Source organism: Cannabis sativa, chromosome 7 (assembly GCF_029168945.1).
Source record: "Cannabis sativa cultivar Pink pepper isolate KNU-18-1 chromosome 7, ASM2916894v1, whole genome shotgun sequence".
In the NCBI taxonomy this organism is placed as follows: Eukaryota; Viridiplantae; Streptophyta; class Magnoliopsida; order Rosales; family Cannabaceae; genus Cannabis; species Cannabis sativa.
In genome coordinates this window covers 17815794-17837418 of record NC_083607.1, presented here as the reverse complement: position 1 = coordinate 17837418, position 21625 = coordinate 17815794, and the positions used below count along the sequence as shown (strand labels likewise).

At 32.4% G+C, this 21625-nt stretch overlaps 1 protein-coding gene and 1 long non-coding RNA gene across 2 annotated transcripts in view; both read right to left on the bottom strand.

Annotated features, from left to right (window-relative positions):
- Nucleotides 1-3195, bottom strand: part of LOC115696246 (uncharacterized) — a 100906-nt gene extending 97711 nt beyond the window's left edge. The window contains exons 1-2 of the long non-coding RNA XR_009688705.1: nt 2853-3195; nt 1509-1658 (exon numbers count right to left, since the gene is read on the bottom strand). This is a non-coding gene — a long non-coding RNA (uncharacterized LOC115696246). The remainder of the gene's footprint in view (nt 1-1508; nt 1659-2852) is intronic.
- A 15148-nt stretch (nt 3196-18343) lies between these two features.
- LOC133039661 (uncharacterized) lies at nt 18344-20549 on the bottom strand. Its single transcript, XM_061118569.1, has 2 exons — nt 20380-20549; nt 18344-18943 (listed from the first exon to the last, which is right to left on the bottom strand). Exon 2 carries the CDS (start codon nt 18905-18907, stop codon nt 18344-18346), a length of 564 nt encoding a protein of 187 aa, XP_060974552.1. The 5' UTR covers nt 18908-18943; nt 20380-20549.
- Nucleotides 20550-21625: the final 1076 nt, after the last annotated feature.

Below are 21625 nucleotides of genomic sequence, written 5' to 3'. Positions count from 1 at the left end.
GTGCTGATAATTGTGTTTGCCGAACATCTAATTTGCGCTCTATCTATATATATATAATGTTGTTGTTAGGTAGTGTTGTGGATATTGTCCCACATAGAATAAATGGTAGAGAATTGAGCCATATATAAGAACATGGGCTACTCCACTCATAGCCAATTGGTTTTGAGATGGAACCCCATGATTCTCAACATGGTATCAGAGCCATATCCCTTGCGGGCAAGTGATCCTATCCGATCCGCACCTATACAGATAGTGACCATGTCCACTCTGATACGGTTCAAGATTGATGAGCAAAAAATAGCCATCATCTTGAGGGGGAATGTTGTGGACATTGTCCCACATAGAATAAATGGTAGAGAATTGAGCCATATATAAGAACATGGACTACTCCACTCATAGCCAATTGGTTTTGAGATGGAACCCCATAATTCTCAACAGGTAGGGATGGGGATGTGGCAAGTTACCATGTTAAGAACCTAATTTTCTTATTTCTAATATTATGGACTTTTTTTTTGGACTCCTTCTTTTATTTATTTTTCTCCTCTATTAATTATAATATAGCCTTAAAAAATTTTAAGATTTTTTGTCTTCCTATTGTATTCAATTTAATGAGTGATCATTCTTGAAACATTATTTTTTTCTTTTGAAAATCGTTTTCATGCAAAACAGCTAAAGGATACCACCAAATTTTTATAATATGAAATAGTAATGGATAAAGTTAACATTGAATCACATCTAATACACTATTATTGCATTAAAAAAATAACAACTAAGTAATTCATTCAATAATACCATAGTAATACCTCATTATTGTATATTTTTTTTATCTCTTTGATTAGTCATTAAGATTACTAAAAAATATACAATAGCTATCTATACTATACAAATAATAGTTGTAGAAAGTTAAAAAATAAAGGCAAATAAAAAAAAAATATGGACTTGATGAATAAATCCCCAACTAACCCATGAACAACTACTATAATCTTGTTTTTTTTTTTTTTTCTTTTCATGAGAGTATTCTGCCAAAGCTGGATTTTCAAAAGAAAAAAAAAATACTATTTTAGAGATTAAACCCAAAACCCATTTTAGAGAACAAAGCCAAAAGAGATTTAATACAATCAAATTTTCTACTTCTGAAAATAAAACTCGGACTCATTCTAAACCAATACAACTAAAATCTAATGAATCACTAATGAAATAGATATATGTAAATGTAATGAAATGTCAATACTAATTTTATTGAGAAATCTTTTATATCAATGAAAATTTCAATAAAACATATCACATACATCATAAATAATTAGCTAAACACAAATAAATTAGACAGATAGAAATAAAAATTAATTAAATCACAAACAGAAATCAGACAATCAAAATCGAAAAAATTAAATCACAAATAGAAATCAAAATTAAATTACAAATAGAAATCAGACAATAAGAAACACACATTTCACCAAATGAAGAATAAAAATGGAAAAAACAAAAGGGGAAAGAGATAATTTTCTCACTATTTTCTGTTGGGTGTTTGATATGGTCAACTGGGTTTTCCTCCTGCGAAAGATTGTCCTCTTCTTCTTCTTCTTCTTGGTCTTAGGTTGCCAAACGTCTTCTTCTTCTTGGTCTTTGGTTGCCAAAGGTAATAAGGAAAAGATCTTTACCTGAAGAAATTGACCTGAAGCCTTAGATCATAGAGAAGAGGGAATAGAGAAGAGAGAATCATAGGAAATAGGAAGTAGAGAAAACGAAGAGAAGAGAAGAGAAGGATGGGGCAGGAGAAAGGTTAGGAGAGATGAAAAAAATACAGATTAGGTTTTTTATGGACTTTTTTTTTGGCTCTTTTTTTTATTTACTTTTCTCCTCTATTAATTATAATGTAGCCTTAAAAAAATTTTAATGTAATGAGTGATGATTCTTGAAACCTTAAAAAAATTATAAAGGAAAAAAAAAATTATAATGTAGCCTTAAAAAAATTTTAAGAATTTTTGTCTTCCTATTGTATTCAATGTAATGAGTGATAATTCTTGAAACCTTATTTGTTTCTTTTGAAAATCATTTTCATGCAAAACCACTAAAGGATACCACTAAATTTTTATTATATGAAAGAGTAATGGGTAAAGTTAACATTGAATCACATCTAATATTGCATTAGAAAAAAATAACAGCTAAGTAATTCATTAAAAAAGATCATAGTAATACCTCATTATTATATATATATTTTTTATCTCTTTGATTAGTCCTTAAGATTACTAAAAAAATATACAATAGCTATCTATACTATACACATAATAGTTGTAGAAAGTTAAAAATGAAGGCAAATAAAAAAGAGCATAGAGACTTGATGAATAAATCACCAACTGACCCATGAACAATCATTATAATCTTGTTTTTTTTTTTTTCATGAGAGCATCCTGCCAAAGCTGCATTTTCAAAAGTACGAAATACTATTTTAGAGATTAAACCCAAAACCCATTTCAGAGAACAAAGCAAAAACAAATTTAATACAATCAGATTTTCCACTTCTGAAAATAAAACTCGGACTCATTCTAAAGTAACACAATTAAAATCTAACGAATCACTAATGAAATGTCAATACTAATTTTATAGAGAAATATTTTATATCAATAAAAATTTCAATAAAATATATCACATAAATTATAGATAATTGGCTAAACACAAATAAATTAGACAAATAGAAATCAAAATTAATTAAATCACAAATAGAAATCAGACAATCAAAATCAAAAAAATTAAATCACAAATAGAAATCACAAATAAAAATTAGACAATAAGAAACACACATTTCACCAAATGAAGAATAAAAAATGGAAAAAACAAAAGGGGAAAGAGATTACAATTTTCTCACTATTTTCTGTTGGGTGTTTGATATGGTCAACTGGGTTTCCCTCCTGCGAAAGATTGTCCTCTTGTTCTTCTTCTTGGTCTTAGGTTGCCAAACGTATTCTTCTTCATTTTGGTCATAGGTTGCCAAACATCTTCTTCTTCTTGGTCTTTGGTTGCCAAAGGTAATAGGGAAAATATCTTTACTTGAAGAAATTAACTTGAAGCCTTAGATCATATAGAAGAGGGAATAGAGAAGAGAGAATCAATGGAAAGAGGAAGCAAAGAAAATGAAGAGAAGAGAAGAGAAGGATGGGGTGGAAGAAAGGTTAGGAGAGACTAAAAAAATGCAGATTAGGTTTTTTGATTAAATTAGTTTTTTTTTTAAAAAAAAATATTAAAACACAAATAATATAATTTTAGCTAGAAATTAGAAAAAATTAAGAAAATTAGGTTCTTAACATGGTAACTTGTCACATCACCATCCCTAACAACATCATTATATATAGAAAATATTTACTTAGAGCTAAATATAAATATATATCTTAAACTGTTATAAAATAATATAAAATAGATGAGAAGAAAGAAGAAGAAGATACAGAGAGAAAGAGAAAGTGAATGAGAATTTCTCAGTTGTTTATTCCAATGGGGTGAACCCCTATTTATACAAATACAAGAGTTAATAAGAAAAAAGGAAACTAAGATAAAAGGAATGTTGATTACAATTAATGTTAATAAATAAAAGATTGGGACATCCACATAATTATTAATATTTATAACACTCCCCTTGGATGTCCATAATAACTGCCTCATTAAAAATCTTACTGAAAAACTTGATCAAAAGAAAAGAGTATAGTGTAAACTAACTCCCCCTCATTTAGGCATTCGTGGAGATCTTCTAATCGACGAATTTCAATCTTGTCTGCCGTCTTCTCAAATGTTGATGTTGGTAATGTTGGGTTTTATGCCCTAAATAAAACTCATTTCAATATAATCAGATTTACTTATTAATAAAGATTAGAAATAACATTTTATGTTGCATGATTCATATGATTTATTTCATGATTATATGTATGAATTCTTTTTAAGTCCAGAACATATGAGTTTGTTAAAGATTATAGTGTTGTCAGCACGGTGGAATATAATCTTAATTATATGTTCAAAACTTTATTCCCTGATTTGTCAGAATACTGGATTTAGACTGACATGGTATAATCAACTATAGGTATTCTTACACCTTGGAAAAGTGTTATGTCCTTTCCTGGACATTGGCAAAGTTTACCAGTATCGGATGTATGGAGTATACATCGGAAGGGACCGATATTGAACTTTGATTAGATATATTAAAACTTACCGTAATATCTATTCAATTCAATATCACCTGTTGATCCTAGATCAAATGACCTTAATCCTGATATGGGTAGGTTCGATCTCAAGAGTACTATACATGTTATTTGATTTGTTAGTTAAGCCTACTTTTGGGTCAGGGTGATACGTATATTTTGGGAACATGATAGTATAATTGAGTGGGAGCGCTACCATAAAGATGGAATCTATAACTTCTATAGGAACTTAGAAGTGAAACGATGATATCCTTTGAGCTTGGCTAAACAGAAATAAATGGTGGAGATCTCATTTCACTTTGTTGAAATATCATTTATACGGAGCTAAGTGTTTTAAGGATAAAATACATTGAAGGTGTAGCGGTAACAGTAGTGCCTTTTCAATGTAGATCATCTATTAGAGGGTCATTGATCACATTAGGGTTATAACAATAGATAACTAATGACGTGTCTATATCACGGAACATATAAAGCGTTCTATATGACTGAGAGTGCAATTCCAAGTTCTAAGTGTGGATTCAATGAGGAATTATTAAGTTAGGGAATTTAGTTGGTAAATTCGGTTCGAATTATTGGAAGCTCGGTTATATAGACCCATGGTCCCCATACTAGTTGAGACCATACTGCTTGTAAGATTCAATTAATTGATTTTAATTAATCAATTAAAATTCTAAAAGTTAGACTATGTCTACTTTATGAATTTTCACTAAGCAAGGGCGAAATCGTAAAGAAAAGAGATTTTAGGTTTATTTATTGATTAAGAGACTTTACATGTCTAAATTAATAAATATATTATATTGCAATATTATTTAATAATTATCTTCAAGTTATTAAATAATTAGAATTGGCATTTAAAAGGTTAAATTGCAAAATTGGTATTTTTGAGAAAATGGGAATGGAAAATAACAAAATGGGAAAGTTGCAAAGTGAGGCCCAATCCCTTTGTATGGCCGGCCACTATGCATGAGAATTGCCATTTTTAGTTTCCATTATTTTAATGCCATACAATTCTAACCTAAACCAAGAGGGTTTTCTATAAATAGAAAGTGTTCGCTTGAGGAAACACACACATCTTTGATCACATTAGTTTCCTTCAGAAAAGGCCACATGCCACCCTCTCTCTCTCTTTTCTTCTCTGTATTTTCGAAAATCCTTGAGGGATGAGTAGTGCCCACACACATCAAGTGGTATCTCAATCATAGTATGTAAGACTATGGAAATTCTACATCAAAGAAGGAGAAAAGAAGATCCAGATTCAGATCTTGATTATGCTCTGCTACAGAAAGGAATCAAGGGCTAGAGATCTGATTGGAAGGAGTCATATTTTTCCGTTGCACCCACTGTAAGGTTTTCTAAACTTTATATGTGTTTCTTTTCATTGTTTTAGAATTCATATTAGATTGTTAATCAAACATACTTGTTAGTAAATCTAGATCCTGGTAAAATAATTTCCAATAACTGGCACCAGAGCCATGGTAATGATTTACTTTCATATAATATGAATTAAAACGATGATTTATAAGTTTTTGTGTTGATTTGGATGGTTTCATGTGGTTTATGTGTTAGTTGATGAATGTATATGTTGTATAGTACCTTTTTCCATGAAAAATATTTTTTCGATTTTTGAAAGTATTTTATTTGGATTCTTTGTGCAAAATTAAGAAATTTTATCTTTTATGGAACTTCATTCCGATAAAAATTGAAAAAGTTACGAATTTTGGAAAATCGGGATTTCGGGTATGCATGGGTGCTCAATCGCGCGCGCGTGACACGCCCGTGTCACCCTGCATCTCGGTCAGGCACCCTTCAGGCGCCGAGCTTCCTCGGCGTGAGCCCTATGTCTGCGCGCGTGACAGGCTGCTAGTAGCCTCTCCTGGGCTGCAGATGCAGCCTACTGGGCTGCTAACCCAAAATTGCGATTTTTGGGTTTTTTTTCCCCAAAAATCCAATTTTTTTCATGGGATTGTTTCCCAAAATTCATTTTCCATTTTTAAATATTTCTAAATGGAAATGTTTCCAATTTTAAATATTTTCAATTTGGAATTTTTCTAATTTTTAAATATTTCTATTTTGGAATGTTTCCAATTTTAAATATTTCCTATTATGGTCAGATTTAAAAATTTGTTAGCTTCTTTAATATTTATTTATTATTTAAATATAAGATTAGATATTTTGATATTTAAAATATTTTAAATTAAAAGATAACTTTGCCTGTTTATTTAAAATATTATATTAAAATTATCTTATATGACAAATTAAATAATTAATAAATTTGAAATTAACATAGATATTTTTATAGATATACTTACCATAATATTTTTCAAATTCAAAATTTGTTATTTTGTCAAATATTTAATTATTTATAAATTATAAGTATAAAAATGATATTTTTTCTATATATATATCATTTTTTTTTTCTTATTGGAAATTTATAAATCATATCTTAAATATTTAAATAACATAGATATTTCTGTAGAAATTTGAATATTGCTTAATTTGAGATATTTTGACATATAATTATGGTAATTATTATTCATTTATTATTTTATTCCTAAAATAATAATTATCTAACCAAATCTATTTTAAAATTGGTTTATTTTATTAAATTATAAGATCTCAAAGTGATATTGGAGATTCTTTCCTTTCAAATCATTGATCTTATTAGATATTTAATTTAATTTGATTCAAATAAACCTAGATATTTTAAAATTAGTTTCCTTTATTTGGTTAGTTTAAGAATAATAATTTAATTATATTAATATCTTATCTTCACATCTGTTACATGGACAATGTTTGTTTATTAATATTGTTTATTCAAATTTTTTTTTACAAACCTATTATTTATCTGATCTAAATTGCTATGATTAACTTGTTGACAGATCAAATGATCTGATTTTAATCATAGTCCAATTGACGATAGATCTTATAAATAATTTGTAACAGGTAAATTTTGTACTTCTTTCATCTGTGTAAACCTAGTAACATGATAGGGCACATCAAAATCATTTGACCTGTGTGAGCCTATATGTTTGCTTTTGGGCTTAGATGCATATAGGAAGCCCATTTAAGTTTTTACTAAGTAAATGGACTAGGTTCCTAAAATAAATTTTGACATAAGTAAATTTATTTAGGTCCAATTAGATTTGGGCTTATTCAATGAATAACAATTATTTATTTAAAGGTTAAATTCCTCTCTTTTAAGCCTTGTGTGAGAGTTGGGGGCCAATAGAAGTGGGTACGACACACTGAACCCAGCTCCCCCTCACATGAACTACCCCAATTGTGAAGGCCCATTTGCCTTATTTAAATAATTATATTAGGTTAATTATATTAGTCTAACCTAATTAAAATTGAATTAGCAACACAATTAACTTTTAAAATATATGAAATTTATTTTTCATGTAATATTTTAAAGTTAATTTTAGAAAAACACTTAGTTAATGATATATATTCTAGATAGTTATTTCTACTACTAATTATTATTTCTAATATTAAATAGGAAAATATCATTGATTGTGAAATTAATTGTTTAATAATTAATTTTGGTACAATCTAAGTTTATTATATTTTCCTAGTATTAAACTAGAAATAATAATTAAGTTTCCTCTATACTTAATTATTTATTTCTTGAATTTAATACATTTAATTAAATTAAAAATTTCAATATCTAAGTTGATCTTCATCATGATACTTAAATATTGTTATTTTCATGTTATTTAATTAAAATTGGAAATTATTTTAAGTTTGGAATCTTAATTCAGAATAACTTAAGTTTGAATAATTTTCAAAATATATTTTATTTTATTTTATTAATCATTTCCCAAAATTTTGAAATTACATTTCTTTAACGTAGAAATTTCGAATTTTATTTGAAAAATAGATTAAAGTTGAAAATTATTTATTTAATTTTGGACCAACTTAAATCAATAATTTTTTTCATTTAATGATTAATTAAAATAAATGAACTAAAATATATTATAATTAGAACTTGAATTAATTAGTCCATGAAAGTCTAGATAGATATTATATGTTTTGCTTGAAGTATTTTTCTAGTGTATTTAATTAAATAGAAAATTAATATTTAAGTTGATTTTTAATCATGATACTTAAATATTTGAAATTTTTTCTTGGATATTTAATTAAATAGGAAAATTATATTTTTTGTTGAAAATTAATTTTAATTAATTTTGGGCCAACATAAAATTAAAATAATTTTTCCAGGATTTATTTTTATTTTATTTTAAAGCATTTTCGAAAGTAGTATTCTTATACACTTTATTTTTTAGAAATTCAATATATATTTATAGAAAATTAAATTTGAGTTGTAAATTAATTTAAATTAATTTTGAAACAACTTAAATTGAATAATTTTCTAAATATTTATGGAAATTATTACTAAAATGGAAATAATTCACGTTATTTTCATATCCATCTAAGTATAATTTATGAATATTAAATTAAAATTTATATTTGGAATTTTTCATTCTAAATTGGAAATTTTAATTAAATAAATATATATTTAAATAAATTGATTAAAATAAATGTTAGAAGAAAATACAACCTTCATTGAATAATGAGCTTTATTATTATAAGGATATTCGATCTCCATTGTTGGTTTTACATAGCTATTGTTTTAGTGAGTAATCCTCCCTAATGGAGGAACGTTCATTAGCAAGTTAGCACCGTTTAATCTCAAAAGATAAGTAATCTTGTAAGTTTTTTATATAGTTTTGATCACCCTAATGGTGGCGACTGTATAAGACTTGCAAGAATATGAAACAATGGTGGAAGCTCATAAGATAGAATAGCATCGACTCTCGCCTAAACGGGACAACGCGGATTCCAATCTTGATCGAATAAAAGGTTGCTAGAATGTTGATCATTTTAGATGAGCTGACAACCCTATTCAATGGATGGTAGCTTTGACTCTCGCCTAAACGGGACACTGATATCAGTTTGTTGAAAATCTTGGAAATTATTTAGGATTGTATGTTTTAGTATTTTCACTTGTCATTCCTACTTGCTATATGCTTTAATAAATTCTGAATTGTGTATGATTTTGTATTGAACCATGTTATTTTCTGTTATTAAATTGTAGTTTAATTTCGAATCTTCATTGTTGGTCTAACTTGGTTTGTTTTTCTAATGAGATAAATCCCTAATGGATTTTCACGATTAGACTAACATAATAGTGTTAGATCTCGAAAGATAAATATTGTATATGCAACATCTAGCTGTTCATCAATTGATGACACCTTAGACTAGTATTTTACAATATGAAACAAGAAGATTGTATAAATAAGATTACTTTGACTCTCGCTAATCGGAGCATCGTTGGATTCTTATTTAAAATGAAATTATCCTAATTCCTCTTAGCTTATTCATTTCGAATTAGCTCAATTACATATCATTGGATGAATGGTCTATAAATCATATAAAGTCATTCCATATTTTCTCTTAAGAAATTAAATGATGCATATGATTATATTCCCGAAATTCTATCCCAAAATGATATAAATCCTCAATCTTAGAAATCTCCTACTTGTATAGGCAAATCATAGAGTTAGATTAGTAGTGGTGGTCCAAGAAAGAATTACTCATTATACAGTTACACTTTCACAAGTGTTTCATAACCATTTTCTATCAATGGATTCAAACTGTATGAGTTTAGTATTCTGTGACCAGAATCCACTTGCACTATTCTAAGAACTCTTTGATGTAACTAAACTTAAGTCATCAAAAGATACGACAACATATTTTATAAATCTATGGCATTTGTATCTTGTTCATAGTGGTTTTGACAAGATCATTCTCTGCAAAGAGTTATATGCCTATATCCACTGAAATTAGGTTCATCTCATTCGCAGATGGATGTACATTCAGGGGTGGATATGAGTTTTTGTTGTATTCTTAAAACGATCACTCTAGATTTTACCTTATGAAAAAGAAATTTGAAATGTTTGAAAAATTTCATGAATTTCTAGCAATGATAAGTGGTTAAAGATCTTGCGAACTGATAGGGGTGGAGAAAAAGTTAGTAGATAGATATGCTATTAAAAAATCATTAATTTGATTTTTGAATTATATCCAAACTTACCTCCCCAGAAATTCGAGTTGCATATTGATGATTAGTTACTAGTGGTTGCCTAAATCCTTCTATGGTAATATAATTTCAGAATGATGCAATGGTTGTATACTTAATGTAAATCATTACTAGATTCATGGATGACCTAATCGAAATCTTAAGAAAAGCTAGAACTGCTAACCCTGGCTTGCATGTTTGTTAGCTATTCTAAGTGATTAGGGGTGGAGCATCCCATAGTCATTAGATAAGAAAGTGTTTGTTTAAACAATTACTACTTTTCTAAGAAAATGACTAAGTCTGGAAATAAAGTAGCAAATAAAGGAGATAATTTTTCCTTGATTCCATAAGTGTTCTATCATCTTATTCGTTACAAGATGATCCCACTGCCTCTGTTGTCTTAACACAACCGAAGAGGTCAATACCATTAGTTTTCTTAGACATAATTCACGGTACCTTGTCGTAGTGGGAGAGTTTCAAGGAACTTTACCTTCTCATGATTTGGAAGATACTAGTGATTAAAAATCCATTGTGAGTTTAAACAAGTAATGGATTGTCAAGATAAGAAAGTAAGAAGAAAGCCAATAGAATTATGGTTTGATCCATTCACATGGAGTAACCTAAAGTTTTCTATTACAAGGACATGAAAGAAAATTTTCGTTCATAAGTCTATTCAATGGACTTAACAAAACCTCCTGTTCCTAGTATTATAGGTTTAATTTTATCTAAACCTATGCCTTGTGGTATACCTGGTTAATTACTTACTCTAATGCAAGCAACTTACTTTAGTAAGATGCTGAAGCATTTTCTTTCTAATGGCAATCTATAGAAGCTTCTCGACTTCTAGGCATAGATTTTATTTATCTAAGGAAAAGTCTCAACTATTCCAGAAAAGATAAAGCCATGAAAGAATTTCTTACATCAACAGTGAGAGGTCTCAGATATGCTTTAGTATGCCTTAGACCAGACACGTGTTGTTGAGTGGGAGTAATGAGTAAGTATCAGATTAATCCAGGAGAGGAACATTGGAAGACAATCAAGTAAATCTTAAGATTAAGAAGAGGAACTATATGTTAGTCAATAAGTGTGTGTTTAAAACTCTTAGACTACACCACATTAGATTTCGAGACTTGCCTTTGTGCTAGAAAGTTTGCTGATGAGATGGTGATTACTTTGGGGGTGGAGTAGTGATTTTGGAGAAGTGTAAAATCCTATCTGAAATCTCTTAGTCTAGCAGAGAGAGACTGAATGTTAAAAGTTACAGGAAAGATACTTATTCAGTCTAAGGAAAGTTCTATACAATTGTGGCACCGTTCCAACCTGTCTTGTAACGCCCGTACTTTTATAAAAATACTAATTTTATTTACAAGCGTTAAATGAGGAAAATTATAATGTCGCATTTTTATTTAATACTTGAAAATGTTCACAACTGGCCAGTTTTCGTAAAAAAATACATAATAAATAATAACTAAAATAATTGCGACATAAACTTAATAGCGTAAATAAATAAATAGAGTGTCCTAGACCGCCCGCAGTTATATGGCCCTCAGCGAGTTCACACACACAAGCGTCCAAAGTTCCACTCGCCACCGGCATTCTAGACTTTCAGTTACCTTGGTCTGCACATGGTAATTGGATAAGGGTGAGCTACTAAACTCAGTAAGGAAATGTGTGTCAGGTAGTCACATAAATAAAACTAAAACTTAACTAAAAATGCACATGCACATATATTGACAACTAGCAAAACATAAACTTAATCATATCACTAGTAGCTAATAACTAGGTTCTAAGCTAAATCACATAAAATGATTACGCCCAAGTCCGACTTTGGCAAATAAACCCGAGCTATTGGACTAAATGGCGGAGGGCTGGGTTCAGTAAAATCGTACCCACTACTAAATGGCCCCCTATCTACCATATAGACCCAACAGTCAAGTATTTAACCATTATCTTCTCGGTCAAACCATGTCACATTATAATCTACCTAATTTAAATAATGTCAAACTACTATACATTATTTAAATAACATAACAATCATAATTAAATAATGTGAATCTTATAAACACACTATTTACATACATACTTAAATAACATGAATCTTATAAACATATTATTTAAATATATATATATCTTTAGCAATGGCCATGCTCTAATACTGTAAACATACATAAATAACATGAATCTTATAAACATATTATTTAAATATATATTATACAGTACATTAAATAACAAACAATAAAGAGTCAGGCAGAAGACCTCAGTTAACTTCTCTTTTACTATTCCCACTCTTTCTATGAATGTTATTACATACAGAAAACTTATGTTTTTCTACTTAATTTCCTTACCTCGAATGTGGAGAATCTAGCTTGATTGCGAGAGTGATCCTTGAGAACCAATAATTATTTTATGAACAACCTAAATTTCATAATTATTAATTAGAACATATCACAATGGTATATATAAATATATATATGTATTTATATACAAGACCTTAACCTTGAATCTACAAATCCAATTTTATAGAATGATACCTTAGATTCAAAAGGAAAACTGACAGAGAAATAATGGTGGTGATGGTGTTGATATATATAAGTAAATAATAGAGGGGTATATATATATAAATGCTTAAGAGGTTGGTGGTGGTGATATGTGAGTATGACAAGAATAATCAGTTGGGAATACTGTTGAGAGGATGGTGAAATGATAGAGAAAGAAATTGAAAAAAAAAAAAAAAATAGAGAAAATGATAAAGGATGATGGTATATGGATGGCTTTTATATATAGTGCTTATATAAAGGAAGATATGTGACGTAGAGTAATATGTAGAGTGATGGTAGTATATGTTGAGAATTTGGTTGACTGATCTAAGGAATGAATCAATAAAATTGGTATTTATAGACTCTAAAGAATTAACTACACATAATTATCGTAACAACACCTAACCTTAGTCAATTCTTTAATAACCAATTAAGTGTTTAAAAATGACACATGGATATTCTTAAGGCTCACTGATGCTATTTTGGTGGATGACGAGTTCAACCTGTTGTGTTTCTTTAGAAAGAAATGCTCATGGTATACACCTCACCAAAATTATTATAGACTAAGTTCTCATATTATCAAATGATGCTAACTAATTCCACTTATTTCTCTTACCTACCACACACATCCAATTTGCTCTCAATGAAGCTAACAAACTTACTATGACCATCCATGAAATGCCACACGTCCACCTTAATTAAAATTAAATAACAAACTAGATAATGTTCAATTTTCAATCTACTTCATCATACTCGGTCAATACCGATTCTTAAGCTAGTCGTCATATAAATCATAGCTAGAATTTAAATTTAAATTTCAAATAATATATTCTCAATCTTAATTCCATTAAAACTCTTAACTACATCAACTTATGACTCCCACACTAGTAGCCCACGTGCAAGATAATCAAAATTCAAAACCCCTTTTAAATCTCAACAAGCCATGTGTATATGGCTGGTCAAGGCTTGGACTATACACATTGGGAGTTGATAACTTACCCTTTCTAGTCTCCTCATGTAAGCCTTATAATGATTAAGCCTTAAATTTAAATTCTGGAAATACATTAAAACATGATTCCATGCACAGTGCCACTTGGTCTTATAACTATTATGGTACACATCCCCTTAATTAAACCATGCTTTATAAATACTATATACTATATATATAATATATATCAACATATATCATTCAAATGTACTTACTCTAATTAATGGCACCATTGCAATAAAATTTTATTAATTAATCTAATCACTTTATACTATCACAACCTAACTTACAAGCCCAATAAAAAAAAATACTTGTCACTTTAAAGAATTACGCCACTTCTAGCATTTAAAAAAAAATCAAGACAAATTCTACATAATTACTATTTCCACATCGAGATATTTGGACTAACATAATAGAAGATAATAATCAAATATTTTGGTTATTACAATCTACCCTCCTTAAAGGAATTTCGTCCTCGAAATTTACTTACTTGAGAATAACTCGGGGTAGTGTTTCTGCATCTCCGTCTCCAACTCCCATGTCGCTTCTCTATCAGAACTATCACTCCACAGGATTTTAACTAAGGGTATAGTCTTATTTCGTAAAACTTTTATTCCCTTTTCTATCACGCACACAGGGCGTGCCATATAACTCATGTCCTGCTGTAAGTTCAAGTTCTCGTACTTAAGCACATGTGTCGGATCGAGTACATACTTACGTAACATGGAAATGTGGAAAACATTATGCGTTTCTGCTAATGTCGGCGGTAGGGCCAAACGGTAAGCTACCTGAACAACTTTGTCCAGTATCTCAAAAGGACCTATAAATCTTGGGCTTAACTTTCCCCTTTTTCCGAAACGCATAATCCCCTTCATAGGTGATACCTTCAAGAACACTAAGTCCCCTACAGAAAACTCAACCTCCCGTCTTTTCAGATCTGCATAACTTTTCTGTCTACTTTGGGCGGTGAGCATCCTTTGCCGTATCTTTTCAACTGCTTCTGAAGCTTCTCTTACTGCTTCTGGACCTAAGTAGCGTCTTTCTCCAACTTCATCCCAGTGAAGCGGGGACCTGCATTTTCGTCCATACAACATCTCATATGGTGCCATTCCGATTGTGGCTTGATAACTATTATTGTAGGAGAACTCCATTAGGGGTAAATACTTACTCCACGAGCCAGTGAAGTCTAGCACACACGCTCGAAGCATATCCTCGAGTATTTGGATGGTGCGTTCAGATTGTCCATCTATTTGGGGATGAAATGCTGAACTTAATTTCAATCGTGTCCCCATTGCCTTATGTAGACTCTCCCAGAACTTGGAGGTGAATACTGAACCTCTATCAGAGACTATTGTCTTTGGAACTCCATGCAACCTCAATATCTCCTGCACGTACAAGTCAGCGTACTGCTCTGTGTTGTAAGTAGACTTTACTGGAACAAAGTGTGCTGACTTTGTGAGTCTATCTATAATTACCCAAATTGAGTCGTGTTGCTTGGTTGTTCGAGGTAGTCCTGTCACAAAATCCATGGCTATATCTTCCCACTTCCATTCAGGGATTTCCAGGGGTTGCAACATCCCTGCTGGTCTTTGATGTTCAGCCTTAACTTGTTGACATGTGAGGCATCTAGCTACAAATTCAGCTACATCCTTCTTCATCCCTGGCCACCAATACAAGGTTTTTAAGTCATTGTACATTTTGGTTGACCCTGGATGCATTGAGTAGGGTGTAGTGTGTGCTTCCATCATGATCTTTCTTCTAAGCTCTTTGTCGTTGGCTACACACACTCTTCCCCTATACCTCAACATGTTGTCTGTACCTTCGGAGAAATTTTCTGCCTCTTTCTTTGGCAAGCCTGCTCTTTTCTTCTGTAAGAACTCATCAACAATTTGTGCATCTTTAAGTTCCTGTAGCAGCGTTGAGACAATGGTTAGGTTAGCTAGTTTTTGTGTAATGATCTCTATACCACTTCTTTGGAGTTCCTGTTGTAGGGGCTTCTCCATTTGTGCCAGTATTGCCAAGCTGGCATAACTGCGTCTACTTAGCGCGTCTGCTACTACGTTGGCCTTCCCTGGATGGTAGTGGATTTCACAATCATAATCCTTAACAAGCTCTAGCCATCGCCTCTGCCTCATGTTGAGTTCCTTTTGCGTAAAGAAGTACTTCAGGCTCTTGTGGTCGGTATAAATTTCACATTTCTCCCCGTAGAGATAGTGCCTCCATATTTTTAGCGCAAAAACTACTGCTGCCAACTCCAGATCGTGTGTTGGGTACCTCTGTTCATACTCCTTAAGTTGTCTTGAGGCATACGCTACTACTTTGTCATTTTGCATCAGCACGCATCCCAGCCCTTGTTTTGATGCATCGCAGTACACCACAAACTTATCCTTGTTATTGGGAACACATAATACAGGGGCTGTTATTAGTTTATCCTTAAGTGTTTGGAAGCTACCCTCACACTTTTCTGACCAAAAAAACTTTTGCGTCTTTCGAGTCAAGTTGGTTAGAGGAGTTGCGATCTTGGAAAATCCTTCAACGAAGCGTCTATAATAACCAGCTAGACCCAAGAAGCTTCTTACTTCACTTGCAGTCTTAGGTGTTGGCCAGTTCTTGACCGCTTCGATCTTTGTAGGATCCACCTCGACTCCTTCTTTGGAAACTATATGGCCTAGGAATGCCACCTTGTCTAACCAGAATTCACATTTCTTGAATTTGGCATATAGTTGGTTCTCCTTAAGTCGGCTTAGAGTCATCCTCAGGTGTTCCTCATGTTCCTCCATGGTTTTGGAGTAGATAAGAATGTCATCAATGAATACAACAACAAACTTATCTAGGTACTCCTTGAACACCCTATTCATCATATCCATGAAGGCTGCTGGGGCGTTAGTTAGTCCGAAAGACATTACTAAGAACTCATAGTGTCCATACCGTGTTCTGAATGCTGTCTTGGGTATATCTTCCTTCCGGACCTTCAGCTGGTGATACCCAGATCTTAAATCTATCTTTGAGAACACAGCCGAGCCTTGCAATTGATCAAAGAGATCGTCAATCCTTGGCAGAGGGTACTTATTCTTGATGGTCACCTTGTTGAGCTCACGGTAGTCCACGCACATCCTCATACTTCCATCTTTCTTCTTGACGAAGAGTACCGGTGCACCCCAAGGTGAGTAACTCGGTCTAATGAACCCTTTGTCTAAGAGCTCCTGTAGTTGCGTTTTAAGCTCTTTTAACTCATTGGGTGCCATTCTGTATGGAGCCTTTGAAATTGGATTAGTCACTGGGGCTAATTCGATGATGAACTCCACCTCTCTGTCTGGAGGTAGTCCCGGTAGATCTTCTGGAAAGACCTCTGGAAATTCACAGACTATGTGCACATTCTCCACATTTAGTTGCGTCTCTATTGCTCGATCCACTACGCTGGCCAAGAATGCCATGCATCCCGCCTTCATTAGCTGACTAGCTTTCAGGGAAGAGATTAATGGAGTCCCTAGGGCTAGCTTGTCACCCTTGAATATAAACCGATCCCCAGCCTTTGTTTCAAAAACGATCAGTTTCTTTCGGCAATTGATTGTCGCACCGTGACTAGATAGCCAATCCATCCCAAGTATAACATCATATTCCTTCATTCCCAGCTCTATTAGGTCGCCGATGAGTTCTTTGCTTTCGATTATGATAGGTACATCTCGCATTCTTCTTGTTGATAGCATGGTTTCTCCCGAGGGTAATTCCGTCACAATACCACATCTAAGTAGGTCACATGGCTTATCTATACTATCAATTAACCTAGTAGCTATATAAGAATGAGTGGCTCCAGAATCAAAGAGAACATTACAAGGCAATCCGTAAATAGAAACCTGACCTGAGACAACAGTGTTGCTTGTGGCCGCTTCTCCTCTGGTGAGAGCAAACACTCAAGCAGGAGCGGCTTGGTTCTCCTTCTTTTGTCCCTTTGGGCAATTTTTCTTAAAATGGCCTGGCTGCCCGCAATTGTAGCACACCCCTGACTTCATCTTACACTCCCCAAGATGTTTTCTATTGCATGTGGGGCAAATTGGGAATTCTACATAGGACCTTTTCACCCCATTGTTGTTATTTTGGACCACTGCTTTCCCCTTTTTATCACGATCATTCCCGTGATTTCCCTCGTGTTTTCTCTTATTCTCTTGATTTCCTCCATTGTTTCTTCGGGCTTCCCATTTAGCAGCATTCTCCTTCTTTATATCATTTTCTAGCAACTCAGCTTCAAGAGCTTTTTCTAACACCTCAGCATAAACTGTGTTGGTCCCCACCATGATTTTCACATCTTTTTTTATCATGGGGTTCATCCCCTTCAAGAACCTTCTGACCCGAAGGGCCTCGGTTGGTACGATCTCTTGTGCAAACTTTGCCAGACGGTCGAATTGCCTAGCATACTCCGTGACAGTGAGATTGTTCTGCCTCAGATTCATAAACTCATCTTCTTTTGCAGCCAGTATGGCGGCACTGTAGTACTTCCTGTTGAACACATCAACAAAGTCCAACCAGGTCATAGTTGTTATGTTGCGACTCTGTCTTACTACTTCCCACCAGATCCGTGCATCCTTTTTAAGTAGGTCGGGCAAAAGACAGATACTCTTTCCCTATCATTGAGGTCCATATATTCCAATATGGACTCCACTGAGCGCAACCATTCCTCAGCTTCAAGTGAGTCCGAGCTCCCATTGAATATTGGTGGTTGTTGTTTCCTGAATCGCTCGTACACAGGTTCAAAACGTTGTATTGGTTCTGGATTCACTGCAGCTGGTTGAAGAGCTAGGTGTCTAGCAGGTGGATTTTGATTCCGGCGTAACTCCTCATTCTGAGCTCGTAGCCTTGCAATTTCTTGAGTTAGCTCCTCACGTATACGAGCGTTTTCTCGGAGTATCTCAGCTTGAGCATTGGGAGGTGCTTGTTGTTGTTCGAGTGCCACTTCATCTACCGGTGCTACCGATGCTCCTTGTCTACCTCCCCTACCGCTTTGGCCTCCACGTCGGCCTCCGCGTCGACCATCACCTCGGCCTCCGCCCCTTGCGGGTGCTGGAGTTGCGTCCACGTGGATGTTTCTATTACCGTTGATTCGAACTGATCTTCTTGGAGACATTATTTCCTAATGTTCCTTGTTTGTTTCTAAGAATCTCTAAAAGAAGATAAACTTAAATAAGATATCACTATTTAAAAAAAAAATGCCCATACTTGCATAACTAGTTCACAAATAATTTCTATTTATTCAAAGATAAAATAAATAATCACATAAAATAATAAGACACACATTTTTTTTTTATATGGTTACTTAAAGAAAAATTTCTATGAGATGGTGATTACTTTGGGGGTGGAGTACACCACATCAGATTTCGAGACTTGCCTTTGTGCTAGAAAGTTTGCTGATGAGATGGTGATTACTTTGGGGGTGGAGTAGTGATTTTGGAGAAGTGTAAAATCCTATCTGAAATCTCTTAGTCTAGCAGAGAGAGACTGAATGTTAAAAGTTACAGGAAAGATACTTATTCAGTCTAAGGAAAGTTCTATACAATTGTGGCACCGTTCCAACCTATCTTGTAACGCCCGTACTTTTATAAAAATACTAATTTTATTTACAAGCGTTAAATGAGGAAAATTATAATGTCGCATTTTTATTTAATACTTGAAAATGTTCACAACTGGCCAGTTTTCGTAAAAAAATACATAATAAATAATAACTAAAATAATTGCGACATAAACTTAATAGCGTAAATAAATAAATAGAGTGTCCTAGACCGCCCGCAGTTATATGGCCCTCAGCGAGTTCACACACACAAGCGTCCAAAGTTCCACTCGCCACCGGCATTCTAGACTTTCAGTTACCTTGGTCTGCACATGGTAATTGGATAAGGGTGAGCTACTAAACTCAGTAAGGAAATGTGTGTCAGGTAGTCACATAAATAAAACTAAAACTTAACTAAAAATGCACATGCACATATATTGACAACTAGCAAAACATAAACTTAATCATATCACTAGTAGCTAATAACTAGGTTCTAAGCTAAATCACATAAAATGATTACGCCCAAGTCCGACTTTGGCAAATAAACCCGAGCTATTGGACTAAATGGCGGAGGGCTGGGTTCAGTAAAATCGTACCCACTACTAAATGGCCCCCTATCTACCATATAGACCCAACAGTCAAGTATTTAACCATTATCTTCTCGGTCAAACCATGTCACATTATAATCTACCTAATTTAAATAATGTCAAACTACTATACATTATTTAAATAACATAACAATCATAATTAAATAATGTGAATCTTATAAACACACTATTTACATACATACTTAAATAACATGAATCTTATAAACATATTATTTAAATATATATATATCTTTAGCAATGGCCATGCTCTAATACTGTAAACATACATAAATAACATGAATCTTATAAACATATTATTTAAATATATATTATACAGTACATTAAATAACAAACAATAAAGAGTCAGGCAGAAGACCTCAGTTAACTTCTCTTTTACTATTCCCACTCTTTCTATGAATGTTATTACATACAGAAAACTTATGTTTTTCTACTTAATTTCCTTACCTCGAATGTGGAGAATCTAGCTTGATTGCGAGAGTGATCCTTGAGAACCAATAATTATTTTATGAACAACCTAAATTTCATAATTATTAATTAGAACATATCACAATGGTATATATAAATATATATATATTTATATACAAGACCTTAACCTTGAATCTACAAATCCAATTTTATAGAATGATACCTTAGATTCAAAAGGAAAACTGACAGAGAAATAATGGTGGTGATGGTGTTGATATATATAAGTAAATAATAGAGGGGTATATATATATAAATGCTTAAGAGGTTGGTGGTGGTGATATGTGAGTATGACAAGAATAATCAGTTGGGAATACTGTTGAGAGGATGGTGAAATGATAGAGAAAGAAATTGAAAAAAAAAAAAATAGAGAAAATGATAAAGGATGATGGTATATGGATGGCTTTTATATATAGTGCTTATATAAAGGAAGATATGTGACGTAGAGTAATATGTAGAGTGATGGTAGTATATGTTGAGAATTTGGTTGACTGATCTAAGGAATGAATCAATAAAATTGGTATTTATAGACTCTAAAGAATTAACTACACATAATTATCGTAACAACACCTAACCTTAGTCAATTCTTTAATAACCAATTAAGTGTTTAAAAATGACACATGGATATTCTTAAGGCTCACTGATGCTATTTTGGTGGATGACGAGTTCAACCTGTTGTGTTTCTTTAGAAAGAAATGCTCATGGTATACACCTCACTAAAATTATTATAGACTAAGTTCTCATATTATCAAATGATGCTAATTAATTCCACTTATTTCTCTTACCTACCACACACATCCAATTTGCTCTCAATGAATCTAACAAACTTACTATGACCATCCATGAAATGCCACACGTCCACCTTAATTAAAATTAAATAACAAACTAGATAATGTTCAATTTTCAATCTACTTCATCATACTCGGTCAATACCGATTCTTAAGCTAGTCGTCATATAAATCATAGCTAGAATTTAAATTTAAATTTCAAATAATATATTCTCAATCTTAATTCCATTAAAACTCTTAACTACATCAACTTATGACTCCCACACTAGTAGCCCACGTGCAAGATAATCAAAATTCAAAACCCCTTTTAAATCTCAACAAGCCATGTGTATATGGCTGGTCAAGGCTTGGACTATACACATTGGGAGTTGATAACTTACCCTTTCTAGTCTCCTTATGTAAGCCTTATAATGATTAAGCCTTAAATTTAAATTCTGGAA

What these genes read in the sequence shown, in the direction of transcription:
- LOC133039661 (XM_061118569.1), bottom strand. Translation starts at nt 18,907, where the DNA reads ATGTCTCCAAGAAGATCAGTTCGAATCAACGGTAATAGAAACATCCAC.